This window comes from Magallana gigas, chromosome 1 (assembly GCF_963853765.1).
Source record: "Magallana gigas chromosome 1, xbMagGiga1.1, whole genome shotgun sequence".
Taxonomy (NCBI): domain Eukaryota; kingdom Metazoa; phylum Mollusca; class Bivalvia; order Ostreida; family Ostreidae; genus Magallana; species Magallana gigas.
Window position 1 is genome coordinate 29,518,507 of NC_088853.1, and position 18,326 is coordinate 29,536,832.

The following is an 18,326-nucleotide window of genomic DNA, read 5'->3' on the forward strand; positions in this document are numbered from 1 at the left end:
TTTATTAATTAATTAAAGCAAACAACAGATGTGAACTCCATGATTTCTTTTATTTATCACCACAATTATTTTATATTCAGTAAAACATTATGCAGGTTATATATACTTGAGTTTTATTTTGTACAATAAATTTTTAAAATGAGAAATTTATTTTGCTTTTTTTTTTTTTTTAAAGATGCATTTAAACGTAAATTATATACAGTACTGAGCTAAATAAAGTTCACTTATAATTGAGACATAAAGAGAGGTAAAGATGATATAACGGTTTGTTTCGTTGTTTTTAAGTAGAAGTTATGTACTGAAAATTAACCTTACATGCAGTGAAGTTTAGTATAAAACATTTAACCAACCAGGTGTCGAGAAACTGAAAAAAGTTAATATTAAATATCACCTTTAATTTTGTATAATGTTGCATCAAAGGTAACCATTCCTTTATCTTTCTTTGTAAACATAAGATAAAGTTGATCTTTATCTTTGATTGAGACGTAAAGATAAGTAAAGGTAATCTGTTTCTTTGTATTGAAGTAAATGTAAAGTAAATAGTAACTTTACATTGAGTAAAGTCAATGTAAAGTTTAACCTGATTTTTATTATACCTTTACTGACCTTTACTACCAAAGTAAATATTTGTAAAGATGTTTTTTCATGCAGTGACCGTTCATTAGCGTTCACCAAATTCCGTTCAGCGTGCTCTCACCGTTCATGTGGGAAAGTAGAACTTTTCAAGAACTGTTACAAAAATATTTCAGTGAAAAACAGAATCTGAAAATATTGGTTCGAATTTCCTCGGTTTTGCTAACAGTCAAATTGTTTTTAGCCTAATTCCATAATATAGTAAAAATACTGAATGTTTTGTTAATAATAATTCATTTCATATAATATTTTGGATTTTAGAATAAATTTTACTCATGATATTGAACTATATAACAATCCGACTTTGAGAACTCAAACCCTGAGTAAACAACGTCATTAATTGGGGGCTGATCCAATGTATCTGCCCGCAGTGAATGATGTACTCGTCCTACAATTTTTCGTTAATTAGTCAACCCGCGTTCTTTGTTACCCCATACCCCATTCCAGAAAATTCTATCCGATTCACTCACCAGAGGGCGAGCTTTGCGAAACTAAAATTGGCCATTAATAATACAAATCAGCTCATTTTATTATCAACATTTGTCAATTCTTAACTTCTACGTACGCTTCTACATGTATGTATTTCAGTTAAATATATTCATATAAATATATGTTTACGTAATCATTCAAAATCATTCATTGCAAGTACATGTATATATTTTGATGCAAACTACCCATGACTTACGTCCGCCAAAGCGTGTCGACCACCTTACAATCAATTTTGCAATTACGGGCTTGTTTTTAGAAATTGAAAAGTAGGTTTTATTTAATTTCACAATAATTAGTTTTCAGTTAAAATCCAATCATCTCTTACGAAAATCTCACACGTGTTAGAATGCTAAAGGTGTAAGCAGTTTCTCTTGTGTATGCATATGGCAGTTAATTTGCAAAATGTCGTAATTTTTTTAGTATAGCTTCCAGTGCTGTAATGAATGACAATACTAAGATTTAAGCTTTCTAACATATTGCCCCCCCCCCCCCATACACACATTAAAAGGAGGTTTAAAGTTTGATGTAAGTATATAGCGAAAATAAAGTACATACCCCTTAACATTATAGATAAGCCATCAGCACACATTAGCTCTTGGCCCTCTGGACAATATTATTGCCTTAATGAGATCTAATATAGAAATTTTTCCTGTTTATAATAACGATATAATTTGATTTATTTTTTATATATCGATTCTTATATAGATTTTTCTGTTGGGGCTGGTTGATTGTCCGTTGTTGTTTTGTTTGTTTAGCAAATGTGCGTATTTTCCCAAGTAAAGTAGAATATTATTATTTAATTTATTCGAATACCCGACTCATTTATACCGTATTTACCAAAAAAAACTGTTAGGCCGTCCATATATTTTAATGTTGCAAGCCAATAATATTTGGAGTTTAAAATGGATATCACGTTGTTTCAACAGCAAATTTAATTACTCTGTTACAGATTTAACCTTTAACAAGACGGGAAACAACATGGATCAGGAATCAATAGTCATAATGATGAGGGTACCACTGACTGTTGTTTCGATCGTTTTAAACTGTTGTTGTATTTTCGGTAATACAGTCGTATTACACGTATTTCGTAGAAAATATGACCGCGAATCTAACTATCGTCTCTTTGTTCTGCTTTTGGCATCGTTTGACATGGCAATTGCAATCTTTCATGTTATTAAGGAGCAATTCAGGCGAAGAGTAGTTTTCTTTGGAGGCGTATCCATCCTTTGTCCCATCATGAACTACGTAGGGCATTCTATTGGCATGGGGAATATTTTCATGGTACTGTTCATAGCTGTCGAACGATACAAGAAAATTTGCACTCCGTTTAAGTCTCAATTTACAGTTAAACAGTCAAGCGTTATTTGTGCTGTCGCCATCTTTGCCGGGGCCATCTTGAATATACCTATATTTATAATTTTTGGTACACGACGCCTGACAATTGGGGGTTTTAACGCCACGAGATGCTGTATGATCAAGGCATACGATCAAAATGTGCTTCCAGTTATTCATTTTGGAATTCTGAACGCCTTAGTTCTGTCTGTAGTGATTGTGATTGTTGTTATACAGTGTAAAATCAGAGTCGTTGTTTTGCGCCAGTCTGCGATGAAGAAAAAGAGGAAGAATTTTCAGGAAATCAGAGAGGAAAAATTCACCACTTCTTTTACATCATCTGAAAATACCCCAGATACAGTTGTCGAAGATGTTGAGACAATGCAAGTGAGCGCTATTACAAATCCGCGTTCAATAAACAAGTTAAAAAATGGAAAGAAAGCCGCGTTGAAATCGCGATCAAAAACCTCAAGTGAGGAGAATCAAGCTGTTAGAGTTACAATCACTTTTAGCATTATCACTGCACTATTGATAATCAGTTTTCAAGCACTGTTCATGTACCATGCCGTTTTAGCAGCCTCGAGGTTTGTTTACCCTGAGGACCACATATCGTGGAACCGCGACTTATTCAACATATATTTTCCAGACATTGCCACCGTTAACGGGGCATTAAATCCCTTTGTGTACTTCTTCACAGACTTAAAATTTAAAAAGGAAGTTAAAAGTATGTTCCGACGATAACTGATATGCTTTTTGATAAAGATAGTTTAATGTATGATGAGTCTAACAATGCCACGACAGAAAAATAAATAAATATTATTATATAACCTGACTAATTAGACAGTCTCTAATTAAATACCAATTATTCATTGTTTCATTGTGTCTCGCTAAAGAAATCAAAGAATAGTAATCGCGTAAGAAACTAAACGAAACAGAACAAGCATAAAAAAAAATTAACATTTTACGAAAAGAGCAAATTGTCCGTTCTTTTCCTTTCGAAAACCAAAAAAAAAAATGTCTCGGCACAACAATATTGTAACACAATTGATGTCTACACTCTACTTCGTTGTATTTTCGTTGTATTAATTAGTCAGCCTGCGGGCTGACTCATTAAGTTAGGATAAAACTTCAAATGCGCTTGCGTAAATTGGAATTCGGGGAAGGAATTATAGACAGTCCGTGTTTGAGAAATTCGAATAAGTTATGAAACTGATCAGTTTTAAGGTCAAACTGCGCGTCACTAGTCACGCTTCCGTAATGGAAGACGTTCCACGGGTATCGTCTGCAGCCACGGTTTTGGGTCCGAGAGGATATGACAGTGGTTTTCGACGAGGGACCTATATTTCAAAGAGCTGTCTCTGCAAAGTTAAAATTTAAAAATACAACATGCACAGTTGCTGTAGATTACTTTAAAAAGGATATATCTGTACACTCTTGTCTCCTCACATAGAGATTGTGCGTTCACTTATGATCTGAAAATAAATATTCCGCTGGCTGATTTTCTTATCTTTTTAAAAAAGCTAACCTTGTCAGTGTATTAGATCAGTAGATAAAACAAGCGAATGCATATTAATCTTAAAGCTAGTTAATGTTATCTGTAAATTCCTTCATGATGTATGGCGAAAAAGAATCGGTATCTTGATTGTAACTAAGTTAATGATGTGCATCACTTTTAAATCACTTAAAGAATATCTCTTAAAATCTGGTATATCTCTTGAGATTAATTGATAGGTCATTAAACATTGTGAAATAAATTATTAAACAATAATTAAGTAGACCATATTTATTGCAGAATGACTTAATAGAGCACATCTGTGGCAGTAATGCAGAATAGCTTTATTGTATAACTTTGATAATTTGGGGTGAAGAATACACAATTTAATTCCAAACTCGGACCACTAATACTGTTTCTGGACAAGAACGGATATTTGGTTCTTGATTCTTGATGGAAAGAATGCAGATCAACTGTTAAAGATCATCTCCAAATACATGGACAAACATGTTTGCTATAAAAAAGAAGAATCCGGAGTGACAATTAGAAGACCGCAATAGAGAGACTGAATCCTTGTCTTTTGTTGTTATTCCCCGGAACTGGACAATAAGTTCTCACAACAGGACATTTATTCTTTAGTTCTCATATTTGGACATTAATTAATAAGTTTTCATTTTTGGACTGTATATCTTCTTATTTTTGTGGTTATCCTTTAAAAACTATACGATGATGTATGTTGTTGATGATACTTATGTAATAAATATTTTAGATTTTTAAGACATTATGTAATGTTTTACTCTATCCGCACGAAATTTGTTATATGATAACCAAAATTGCAAAATAAAATATGCGTTTTTGTTGTGATTTCTTTTTCATTTTTTTTGCAACATTAGACAAATTTATAAACACAAAATCTTCAGTTAAAACTAAGAATTGCTGCAATTCTCTGTAGAAACCGCTTTAGAACCTTTAATTAAGTTTTATCAAAGTTATCAAAAAGGCGCTTATAAATCATTAGCGCCCGCTTTGCGACCACCTAAACGTGATCAGTGTCTTTCCGTTCGTCCGTCCGAGATCTCTTGTCCGGAGCAATACCTTTATCCCCTTGGCCAAATCTAGTTCATACTTTGCCCAGAGAGCGCCTTTCGGTAAATGGTATGCAGTGACCTTGAGCCATGTTTCTAGGTCTGTGTTAAACAAATAACCATATCAAACAGGAATATAATGGACGACTTGACGATAGACATTTCCGGTAATTCTATGTACGACTTCGAGAAATCAGTACAGTATGCAGTTCAAAATCAATAACTTGATAAATTTGGGGATTTAAAACTAGTTCAGGTAAAAAGAAAACGTTTTGTAGTAATGGAGGGTTAAAGCGGGCAAGAGATTAAAGTCAGCCGATTTTCACGAATTTAGAACGATTTTTCCCGTATTACTTTAAATAAAGCTAGTCCAAAATTCAGAGGAGACTTTGACAGATATCGCACATTTACACCGGAAGATTGTTTCATATTAATAATAGCTGCATATCTGAGTATATCTGCTACGATGGGTTGATACACAAGTATACGAGATAAGTGACCAGAATTGTCCATCGAAATACACAAATCGCTAAATCTTCAGCTACGTTTAAAACTGTATAAGGAATCGTTTATGTATGCTTATATTATAATGAATTTCGCTAAATAAATTGGCATAATATTTGTACTTAAATTTGTTATGATAAATCGTTGGAAAAACACTTTGGACTATTACTTTATTCCACACCAGCTATAAACAGGTATAACAGTTATAAATAGGTATATTTGACGTTTATTACAAATTCTAATTAATAAAATGGACTACGGAAGCCCATTTAGGACCTATCAAAAAATATTTTTGAATTTGATATAACGAATTCTTGAATTTGTTAAAACGAAATTAAATCGTAATAACGAATTTTTGAATCCGTTATAACAAATTAAAATTGTAATAACAAATTTTAGGAATTCGTTATAACGAACTTAATCTGTTATAACAAATTCGCTGAATTCGTTATTTCAAATTTCAAAATCTGTTTTAACAAATTAAATTTGAAATAACGAATTCTTGATTTCGTTTTTTCAAAGTTTTAATTCGTAATTTCGGTTTTTAAAAATCGGTTATAACCTATTTCATCCAATTTGTGGTAACAAATTTCATGTTTTGGGGAACAGATTAAACGGGGTGGACTTCATTTGTTACATATTGGCGTACGACGAAATGCGCCGAACAATTGATCAGCGTTAAACGGCGAAATGGTAAATGAAGTAAACTGGCGTAAAAACAAAAGTGGAGGAACATATTGTTACGGCTGTTGCTGTAACCATGGTAACAGATGTAACAATTCCAAAAATTGTTTAGTCAATGCTATTAATCAATGAGCATGCTGATTTATTAAATGGTACTTGCAGCCAAGCCAATGTCGAACTTATGTCATAGAATTTATTTACCAGAACTTAATGCAAAACCGCACTGAAATAGATGCAAAAATAATGGAGTTACGCCTCTTCAATGTGCCTATTTTTGAAATTTATTATTTTAGTCGCCTTTTACCGATTAATACGATATCTTTAAACGCTTGCATGGGCATTATTCATATTCATTTTGGTCGGTGCCTGTTCAAATCCAATAAAGATTGAAGGGCTTTAATAATATTCAAAGAATGATGCCTTTTTGCTTATGTCTATATTATTTCCAATTTCTACACTTCAAACCAACATTTTAAAACCACTGATTTTTTTTCATGCATAGAACATGTTAATATGTATTATTGCGGCAAATACCGTTTCTCGGTTATGCTGTAGGACACACCCATTTTGTGTCGCTCATTTTTTATGAAATTATTGGGCTATAGGTTTCAAAATTGATTTGTAATGTTATCACAGTAAAGGACACTTAAAAAAATTATAAATATGATATTTTATATGACAAAGCCAGGCATTATAACCAGGATGTGCGCATGCGTGAACCAACTTTCCCTCGGGATTGGTAAACGTTTGGGAGGAAATTCGATAGCTTCTTGGAGAAACTTCGAACTGATGATAGGTGCTAAAAAAAAACAAAAAAAAAAAAAAAACAAACAAGAAACCGCGACTTTTATATCATATAGTCATTAAAAATAATAGGAATGTTATGTACCTTTGGTTTACACTTAAAAAAGATTTAAATATTTGCGAGGACAATAAAGCCAATGTTACAGGAAAACAATATACATGTACCTTCAAACGGGTGGGTGGGTGGATGGGGGTGGCAGGGAGGGGCCTGTCCCCATGCAGTTGCCCCCCCCCCCCCTCCTCCCTTTCCCAGCATTTTCGGAGCATGTAAAAAATTGAAAGACTTAAGTGACTGGGAGGAAATAAACAGTGGAATTTAAATTTGTGGTAAACTTAGCATTTCTATAGCTAACCCAACGGTTTACGATTTTCGAATTTTTGCATGTCAAAATTGTTTGGTGATTCTCCAACCCCAACCCCCTCTTTTCACTTTTTTACGATACCACCTGTCTGAACAAAATATCACAGTTTCCTTACATATACCAGTAAGAGACAATTGGGTTTTATATATATATATATATATATATATATATATATATATATATATATATATATATATATATATATATATATAAACCAATATTGCTGTATCTCATACAATATACCATTCACCAGGTTCTATAAACACCTACGCTTAGATTTAATGTAAAAAAAAAATCCAAGGTCAGGAGGACAGGGGTTATTGGGGAAGGGTATGGGTGGTCAGAACACCGATCCCATGTAGCGCTATCCATAATCCCTCACCAAGGTCTGTGTGCCTATCACCAGGGTCTGTACACCAATGACCAAAGTCAGTATACCCATCACCAGGGTCTCCATACCTATCACCAGGGTCAGAGTACGTATCACCAGAGTCTGTGTGCTCATAACCAGGGTCTGTACACCCATAACCAAAGTCAGTATACCCATCACCAGGGTCTCAATACTTATCACAAGGGTCATTAAACCCATCAATAGAGTTTGTGTGCCGAACACCAGGGTCTGTACACCCATAACCAGGGCCAGTATACCCATCACCAGGATCTCCATACCTATCACCAGGGTAAGAGTACGTATCACCAGAATTTATGTGCCCATCACCAGGGTCTGTACACTCATAACCAGAGCCAGTATACCCATCAGCAGCGTCTTAATACCTTTCACCAGGGATAGTGTACACATCAATAGGGTCTGTGTGCCCACCACCAGGGTCAGTATACCTATCACAACAGTCAGTGCACTTTTCATCAGGGTTTGTACATTCATTGCCTAAGTCAGGTAATACTGACCCTGTTGATAAGTAAAGTGACCTTGGTGATGGATATATACTGACCCCGGTGATAGATATATATTTACCCTAATTATAGATTTTGAGATTCTAGTGTTACGTATGCTGACCCTTAGATTATCTACACGTTTGTGTATACCGACTCTGGTGATAGATACATACTGACCCCTGTGATTGACTACATACCCTTGTTATACGTACACTGGCTCTGTCGATAGATATACTGACCCTGGTGGTAGAGAATGTGATAGATACACTGGTGATAAATTTACTGACTCCTGTGATAGGTATACTGACCTTGGAGATGGGCACACAGACCCTCATGATGCGTACACTGACACGGCCGTTAGGTAAAGTAACTCTGGTGATAGTTAATAGGTACAATGATCATGGTGAAAGTCTACTGACCAAGGTAATGGATGTACAAACCCTGATGATAAGTGCACTGACTGTTGTGATAGGTATACTGACCCTAATGATGGGCACACAGACCCTATTGATTCGTAAACTATCCCTGGTGATAGGTATTAAGACCCTGGTGATGGGTAAACTGACCTTGGTTATGGATGTACAGACCATGGTGATGGGCAAACAGACCCTAGTACTACGAACACTGACACTAGTAAAAGGTATAATGACTCAGGTGATAGGTTTACAGTTCTGGTGATACGTACTCAGACCCTGATGATGGGTAAACTGACCCTGGTGATGGGCACACGGACCCTGGTAATACGTACACTGACCCTAGTGCTAGGTACTGAGATCCTGGTGATGGGCATACTGGTCCTGGTTTTGAGTGTATAGACTTAGTAATACGTACTCTGACCCTGGTGTACGTATGGAGACTCTGGTGATGGGTATACTGGCCCTGGTTATTGGTGTACAGACCTTGGTGATGGGTATACTGACCTGGTTATGGGCATACAGCCTCTGGTGATGGGCACACAGACTCTGGTGATACGTACTCTGACCCTGGTAATAGGCATGGAGACCCTGCATGGTGATGGGTATACTGACCCTGGTTATGGGTGTACAGATCCTGGTGATGGGCACACAGACTCTAATGATACGTACTCTGACCCTAGTAATAGGTATGGAGCCCTGGTGATGGGTATACTGACCCTGGCTATGGGTGTACAGACCCTAGTGAACACACAGATTCTGGTGATCCGTACACTTACTAGTACTCTGGTGCTACATGTAGGTATTAAGACCCTGGTTATGGGCAAACAGACTGTGGTGAATCGTACACTTACCCTGGTGATTGGTATGGAGACCCTGGTGATGGGTATACTGACCCTGGTTATGTGTAAACTGACCCTGGTGATATACACACAGACTCTGGTGATACGTACTGGTGACTCTGGTGACAGGTATGTAGACCCTGGTGATGGGTATACTGACCCTGGATATGGGTGTAAAGACCCCAGTGTTTGGCACACAAACTCTAGTGAAATTGTATGATGACCCTGGTGATAGGTATTGAGACCCTGGTGATGGGTATACTGACTTTAGTCAGGGATATACAGACCCTGGTGATGAGCACACAGACTCTGGTGATACGTACTCTGACCCTTGTGTTAGGTATAGAGACCCTGGTGATGGGTATAATGACCCTGATTATGGGTGTACAGACCCTGGTGATGGGTATAATGACCCTTGTGATAGGTATTGAGACCCTCATGATGAGTATACTGACTTTGGTTATAGGTGTACAGACCCTAGTGATGAGCACACAGAATCTGGTGATACGTACTCTGACCGTAGTGATAGGTATGGATACCATGGTGATGGGTATACTGACCCTGGTTATGGGTGTACAGACCCTGGTGATGGGCACACAGACTCTGGTGATACGTACTCTGCCCCTGGAGACCCTAGTGATGGGTAACTGACTCTGGTTATGTGTATACAGACCCTGGTGATAGGTCATGGATAGATCTACAAGGGGTCAGTGACCTGTTCACCCCTAATACCCCTCCCCCCAAAAATAAAATAGCTCAGGCCTGAGAAAAAGAAAAGCAAAATAGATATTTTCCTCTCTCCCCCTCCTAGCCTTGGATTTTTATCTATTTTGGACTAAAGTGTTTGTAGAACCTGGTGAATGCCACAATGCACGAGACAATATTGGTTTACATAGTCTTTATACTGGCATACATGTATGTAATGAAACCATGATATTTTGTGCAGGCACGTAGCATCGTAGCAAAGTGGGGTAGGGGCAGACTCATCCAATCTTGACTTGCAAAAAAAAAAACAACCTAAAAATACTTTAATAATATTAAAAATACTGATCCGTGGGGATATGGAGCTAAGTGTACCGTTAACTTCAATTTCACAGTTTATTTCCTCCATTTCATTTCAATTTTTACATGGTCTGAAAAACATTGAGGGGGGGGGGCAACTCTATGTTAATTTACTTTTTTATAAGTAAATTCAAGAAAAACGTTTGCTGCGAGAAAACGTGTGCTGGAGGGGGCAGTGCCGTCCCCCTATCCCTGCCCCACTCCACCCCCTCCCCTCGGATGCTAAGTGCCTGTTGTTTTCCTGTAACACTGCTTTTTATTGTTCTCTTAATTAATTATTTATTTATTTATTATTTCGTGTAACATCTAATGTACATAACATTTTTATCACTTTTAATGAACTTTTCATATAAAAATTGCGTTTTTAAATTGCACATATATCAGTTCGAAGTTACTCCAAATAGCTTTCGAATTTCCTCCCAATCGTTTACCGATCCCGATGGAAAGTTGGTTCACGCACGCGCACATCCTGGTTATAGTGCCTGGTTATAGTACATATAAACGTTTACCGAAAAGTTGGTACACGCATGCTCACATCCTGGTTATAATGCCTGGCTACGTCATTTAAAATATTATATCTAGGTTTTTAAGTGTCCTTTACTGTGATAACCCAGCCCAAAATTTTCATAAAATATGAGCGACACAAAATGGGCATGTCCTACAGCATAACCGAAAAACAGTATTGGTTGCGCTGCGTAATCATACATAGCATGTGTTATTCATTTAAAAAAAACAGTGGTTTTAGAATGTTGTTTTAAAGTGTAGAAATTGGGAATAATATAAATATAAGTATTAAAGTAATAAGGAATCATTCTTTGAATGTTATGAGTTGATAATTTCCGTCAGAGCGGAAAGCCCTTCGAGCTTTAGTTGATTTGAACACATCCCGGCCAAAATCACATGAGACTAGTAAAACTCAAAGAATGATTCCTTCTTCTTAAATCAATTATATTCCAGACAGGTATTTTAATGTGGCGTAATATCACGGTTTGGTGATGAAATGAAACGAATAGTGCAGATATATGTTGATAAATCAACATGCCCATTGATTGACAGCATTAATTAAACAATTTTTTTAGAATTATCCGTCGAAACAAGTCTGTATATATTGTATTTTTGGTGAAAATGCGTCGCTACATATATAGCAATTCTTGAATATTTTGTGTCTATCCATGTAGGAATTCTAGCAAAGCCGATAAAGTAAGGTGTCTTTTGTAATTGTTACATCTGTTACCATGGTTACAGCAACAGCCGTAGTTCAACCAATTTTGTTTTTACGACAGTTTACTTCATTTACCATCTCGCCGTTTAACGCCGATCAATTGTTCGGCGCAATTCGTCGTACGCCGATTTTGAACAAATGAAGTCCACCCCGTTTAATCTGTTCCCCAAAACATGAAATTTGTTACCACAAATTGGATGAAATAGGTTATAACCGATTTTAAAAAACCGAAATTACGAATTAAAACTTTGAAATAACGAATTCAAGAATTCGTTATTTCAAATTTAATTTGTTAAAACAGATTTCAAAATTTGAAATAACGAATTCAGCGAATTTGTTATAACAGATTAAGTTCGTTATAACGAATTCCTATAATTTGTTATTACAAATTTAATTCGTTATAACGGATTCAAAAATTCGTTATAACGATTTAAATTCGTTTTAACAAATTCGAGAATTCGTTATATCAAATTCAAAAATATTTTTTGATAGGTCCTAAATGGGCTTCCGTAATGGACCGTATAGATTTAGTAAAAAATAAAATATCTCTGCGTTTTAACACAAGTTTAATTAAATCAAAAAATAGCTTAATCTTTTACAGTTAAAGTAACAATGAGTAAAGAATAACAGAAAATATTTAAACCAATCCTAGTCAGTTTAATCACCGTACTCCAACAGAATTTCCGACCATACTTTTAAGATGGAAGCTCCACACAAACAAAAAAATGTAAATTTTAGGTAAAGACCAGTTTATAATTATATTAGTTCATAAATAATTTATGAATATTCATAAGATTTTGTAGTAGTTAGGGCTTTATGTACCGTGAATATCATCTTGGAAAGCTCATTGGTAGAGATCCTGACTAGGCAGGGGTCCCGGGTTCAATTCTCCGTCCAGTCGTATGTTTTTTAATGTATTTATATGCTCTTTTCTCGAATCCTATTACAATTTCATATATACTATTGATCTGTCAAATCCATTTGTTCATGGGTCATAAATTAAAATACAATATTTACTACTAATCTGTCAGTGGTCTAAAAGTTTATTAAATATATATTTATATTTGCAAATTTATATCCTTAAAATAATCTATAGAATAACGAAACAATTCAATTCTTTGTGAACTTTTTAATAACGTCGCCATGATTAACGAACGCGCTTATCATTTGACGGTTGGAGTGTCGTAAACATATAAACGCAGTTTTTAAATAAGTTCAGAACGATTTGCCATTCTCAAAAAGGTAAATATTATTGGGAGTTGATTTTTAATCAACTCTCCTATGCAGTCACTCGGACAAACCGAAAGTGAAACAGTGTTTGGACCTCAGCACAAATCATTGCTCCTGACAAGACTTAGTTCTTGATAATAATTGATGAATTCGATGTAATGTATGCTAAAGCATTGTTTTTCAAGGAAACCTATTTACAAATACCTTAAAAATAGTCAGATTTTAAATGGTACGAACAATTTAAATATTTTTTGTAGTCGTATGTATTCCTACGCCAAAGTTCAATATAGTTTCGTTCAACTCGACGCTCGGCTGTCTCCGTAAACCCTTGTCGGAGATTTACGGTGTCAGCCGAGCGTTTGGTTTAACGAGACTAGAGTTCAATATAAAATAATTGCTTGGATCCATACAATTTTCGAGAAATATTCCTACCACTGATACATAGTTTACATAGTTTACATACATAGAACCAAGTCATATCCCAGTGAACAGTCCTTTTCTTAAAGCTGAACACCGCTCGTAAATAGGCACCGTCACACAGATACCTGGTATATAAACCCTTCGATTTCATTACACCCGATTGCACACCTGAACCTTGTGGCCGATATGTAGTATTCCTTTCGTGGTCTTTAGATTTTATGCATTTTTTTCTTATCTTATGTTCATTTTCTGTTCGTAAATAATGCATTGACCAATTTATTTGATGTTAGTATTCTCCTGGCTTCAAAAAGGTGCGTAAATTTTGATGATTTCATCGCGACCGAGTAACATGGCGAGACAAAATGTACGTCCACACAGGTGAGACCTCTACAGCGAAGTACTTTGAACTGTTTAGAGGTCTGTCCCTTATATAAGGGTTGTAGGGACAGCAGTGATTAAAGAGAAATATGGCGGACAGTGCCTCTTTACGAGCGGTGTTCAGCTTTAAAAAACGCCAGTGCATGCTTATGTTTATCCTAATATTTATACATTTTAACCACAGTTCTCCGGTTCAAGGTTTCTAACCGATGCATGATGAATACGCCCTCGTTTTCCACCATGATGTTAATTACAATGTAGTCAGTCCCCGTTACACCGTTCTGGAATTTGTTTTCGATTTAACCTAATAGCTTCCATTTCAAGAAAAAAAAAGAATTGGATAAATATTTAATTAACATTTCTCAGTGTACATGTATACTTTAAACAAGTATTTGGTAAGTACATGTATATTCAATCTACGTTGTAATTCAATATTATATTGTATACATGTTGATAAAACACCAAATGACCTGGATCCGCGAAACCGTGTCCACGTGCACCACCTTACACTTATATGTGCTTTTCGTGACTGGTTTATCGAAAATGAAAGTAAATTTTTAATGAAATTCACATTCATTACGGATCAGGTAAATTCAGTTATAATTTAAAGACATCATCTCACACCTGTACAAAAGAAAACCCAAAATATATCAAAGAAAAGATGTACATGTAAGCTGTTGCTCTGGTGCAGGCAGTCCGTAGTTCATTGGCAAATGTCCTCATTTTTAAGTGAAGATTATGGTGGTTAGAGTTAGGTCGATTTATACAGGCTATACTACCAGTGTGATTAGTAAAAATTCAACAATATTATTATCATACATCTGTACCTTATTTAAATGAACAGAAATTCAGTTGTATGTTTGTATAGTCTACGACAACCGAGCTACTACCCCACATCGCCGACTTTTTAAGGGAATAAAGTGTGTTATGTGGCAATCGCTTAAGGTTTTCCATGAATAATGAAGGAATACAAATGGATTGAACAATTTTGAATCATTTTAAAATATTAGAAAAATGGTATTGCTAGATAACTATGAGAGTGAAATGAACCAAATTCACATGACAGACAACATATAAAGAGCCGGTCATTTTGCACCTTAATTTTTTTAAAGAGTTATCTCCCCTTAAAAAAATTAATTTCGTCAAAACATCTGCGGTAAATGATTCGTTTTATTTCATATTTTAATAAAGAAAAAGTTTATGCATTTATTAACCAGGAGAGTTTTACGAATTTTAAGTTACTTTTTACAATATTTTAATAAAACATACGTTGCCAATAGACTTCAATGAAAAATTAAAGGGGTAATTAGTTGGACCATAATCAAAATTCTGAGAATTCCTTTGGTTGAGTATTTTTATTTTATAACACCTTCAAAATGATATCATGGTTAAAAATATATAGCACCATTCATTTATAAGGTACAAAATGTGGTCGTTATACATCGAATAACTTAAGATACAGTGACCACTAATAATGAAAAAAAAAAGTTGCATTAGTAGCCAGAATTCTGAATATTATAAGATTGACCAGTAAAGCCCTGCAGGTCTATTTAAAAAAAAAACAATTACAATTTTTGCCCCTGGATCTAGATAAGTATTATTCGAGAATCCTTTGCCTCTTGCCCCACCCTTTAAATGAATTGATGTTTTTATTAAACAGCAAATAGTCCAAAGGGTAACAGTAAGAGGAGTCTCAAAATAAGGTTAAGACTTCATGATAAAGCTAAAAATGGGACTCCCTGACAGGGCCATCTAAAGGCTATAGTGAATACCCGTCTATCTCTTCCCTGTTTCTTTATCTCTATCTCTCTCTTATCTGCTTTATTAATCAGAAAAATAAGAAACATTGATCGAACAGCTAGTTATACATTTTATTATATTATATGATATATCATGAGCATGTACATTTGAAGACATATTTAAACTTTAACTTTTGTTTTGTACTGCAAAATCATTTCATATAATTTTTGTAATGACATTTAGTATACTAGAAAAAATGTATTATTTACTCTTTCACGAGTAAATCTAATGGTTTTGTGTCATGTCAATAAGGAACTGTTTTATCGTCCGTTTATTGATGTGTAGGAAGATCTTTTTGCGACTTCAACTATCAGGAATATTCCTGCGATTCCCGTAATGATGGTTGAAAGAATGCAGAAAACGAAGGCAAAGTGAAAGGTGAAGATACTGCTGTCTTTGACGATCTCGTGGAATTTTTCTCCGAAGACCGATACAGATATCACATTGCAAATGGCTAATTAAACGAAATCATTGACCTTTAATCAGTATTGATTGTATTTCAGACATTCAAATTCAAACTAATTAATTGCACGAAAAAACGATTTTCACTAAAAACATATAATTGATTTATATTTTATAATTACCTGCCATAAAGGACAGCACAATGGCAAGGACCAGTACCCATGCTCTTTCCTTCAGACAAATTCTGAAAAACGCACCCAAGACGGCGATCAGCAGGAGGATAATTCCCAGTATTCCAAAACCTCGCACGGTTTTTATCCAATCTTGAAAAGAATTAAATGACAAAAACCCCATTTTTTTTTTAACTTTTATCGAGATCTGTAATAAGCAATCTTCAGAAATTGTTTTAGTAATTGTACCTGGGACCTCGGCAAAGTCGATACACCCGGTAACTGAACTGCACATCTGCCACAATCCCATATATGCCTTTTTCCCGCCAGCTTCACCTAAAATCCAGTATGGAGAGGCTACTCCGATTACATCAATTACAAATCCTAGAATGAGCAGGGACAATCCAAATCCAAAATAGCAGGAATTTCCGCCGCATGCCATGATGTAACAATCCTATGGGATTATAAATATTTAGAATACAAGTAAAGTTGTTAAAATTATGCACGTCCCTTAAACCCCTGTCACACCGGGCGGCCGTGTCCTCTAGGCGATCCTGATGCGCTACTTATTAATGTAAAACGCCTAGCTGAAGTATAGTCTGATATTTAAGGTCTTCCGTTTCCAACGGAAGACCTTATAGTTTTCGTACGATTTCTTATTATTATTAAGGTCTTCCGTTTCCAACGGAAGACCTTATTGTTTTCGTACTGTTTCTTATTATTATTTTTTTCCACAAATTTTGTGCACGCGATTTCTCAGAAACTATTCGGCCGATTTTGACCATTTTTTCACAGATGATTGCCAGAGGACATAATTCTAGACGTTTTTTGAAATTTTGAAATCGTCACTTCCGGTACCGAGTTACGGCGGATTTTCTATTTTTTTACGACCTATTTTGTGCAGAGCTGATCTCAGAAACTATTAGAGATATGAATACGAAATTTTCAGGATAGGTAGTCTATAGTTTGAAGTTGTGCACTATTGTATTGTTTTACGTCAGTGGCGCCATTTCTTTGAGCTCGCCTAGGCACGAAAATTAGGTACGAATTTTCATTCAAAATTTTACGACCTATTTTGTGCAGAGCTGATCTCAGAAACTATTAGAGATATGAATATAAAATTTTCAGGATAGGTAGACCATAGTTTGAAGTTGTGCACAATGTAGTTTTTTGGCGCCAGTAGCGCCATTTCTATGAGCTCGTCTAGGCTCGAAAATTAAGTACGAATTTCGAATCAAATTTTTCATACGTTTTGATCTGTATCTTTTTACGAGTTGATATTTTGTTAAAATATATATAACAAAAGTGGTAGAGCCCATTTATTACGTAATTAGATATTTTTAGGGGCAAAAGTACTGAAACTTTGACGCAATATATCTAGAAAAGGAGATATAGTTTGTTAAGCATTGTTGAAGAGAAAATGTTTGCATTGATGATTTTTATCGATTCCATTAATCAAAACACCAATGTCTGTCCCCTTTAAGGATCTAGAGGGCTGGCCCCTAAAATATTCAATCATTTGTATCTCAAAAATGAACAACAATTCTAGATAAGTGTAAGAACAAAAAATGTTACAAACCGTAAGACCTTTCGAATGAACTAAGGAAATAAGGGCTGGCCCCTTAAACTAGGGGCCAACACACTCGTAAACTCTATTACAAATAACTTAAAAACGATAAAGATTTTGTAATGCATTATAGAAGCAAAGTTGTTGATCATCACAATATCTATTAGAAAAAATTGTTGCCACGCCCCTTTATTACGTAATTAGGGATTTTTCGGGGCCAAAGTACTTAAACTTTGACGCAATATATCTAAAGAAGTAGACATATTTTGTTAAACATCATAGAAAAGAAAATGTTTGAATTAATGATTTAAATTGATTCCCCTTATCAAAACACGAATTTCTGTCCCCATTAAGGATCTAGAGGGCTGGCCCCTAAAATATTCAATCATTTGTATCTAAAAAATGATCAACAATTTTAGATAGGTGTAAGAACAAAAAATGTTAGTATTCATAAGACCTTTTCAAAAAAATCAAGAGAAAGGGGCTGGCCCCTTCAGTTAGGGGCCAAGGCACTCTTAAACACTATTACAAAAACTTAAAA

The 18,326-nt window shown here is 35.2% G+C and overlaps 1 protein-coding gene across 1 annotated transcript; it reads right to left on the reverse strand.

The window, feature by feature from the left end:
- Positions 1 to 15,764: 15,764 nt before the first annotated feature.
- On the reverse strand, positions 15,765 to 16,805 carry LOC105334350 (lens fiber membrane intrinsic protein). The gene is made up of 3 exons (XM_066065776.1): positions 16,468 to 16,805; positions 16,231 to 16,371; positions 15,765 to 16,100 (listed from the first exon to the last, which is right to left on the reverse strand). Exons 1-3 carry the CDS (start codon positions 16,658 to 16,660, stop codon positions 15,907 to 15,909), a joined length of 528 nt encoding a protein of 175 aa, XP_065921848.1. The 5' UTR covers positions 16,661 to 16,805; the 3' UTR covers positions 15,765 to 15,906.
- Between the last annotated feature and the right edge of the window lie 1,521 nt (positions 16,806 to 18,326).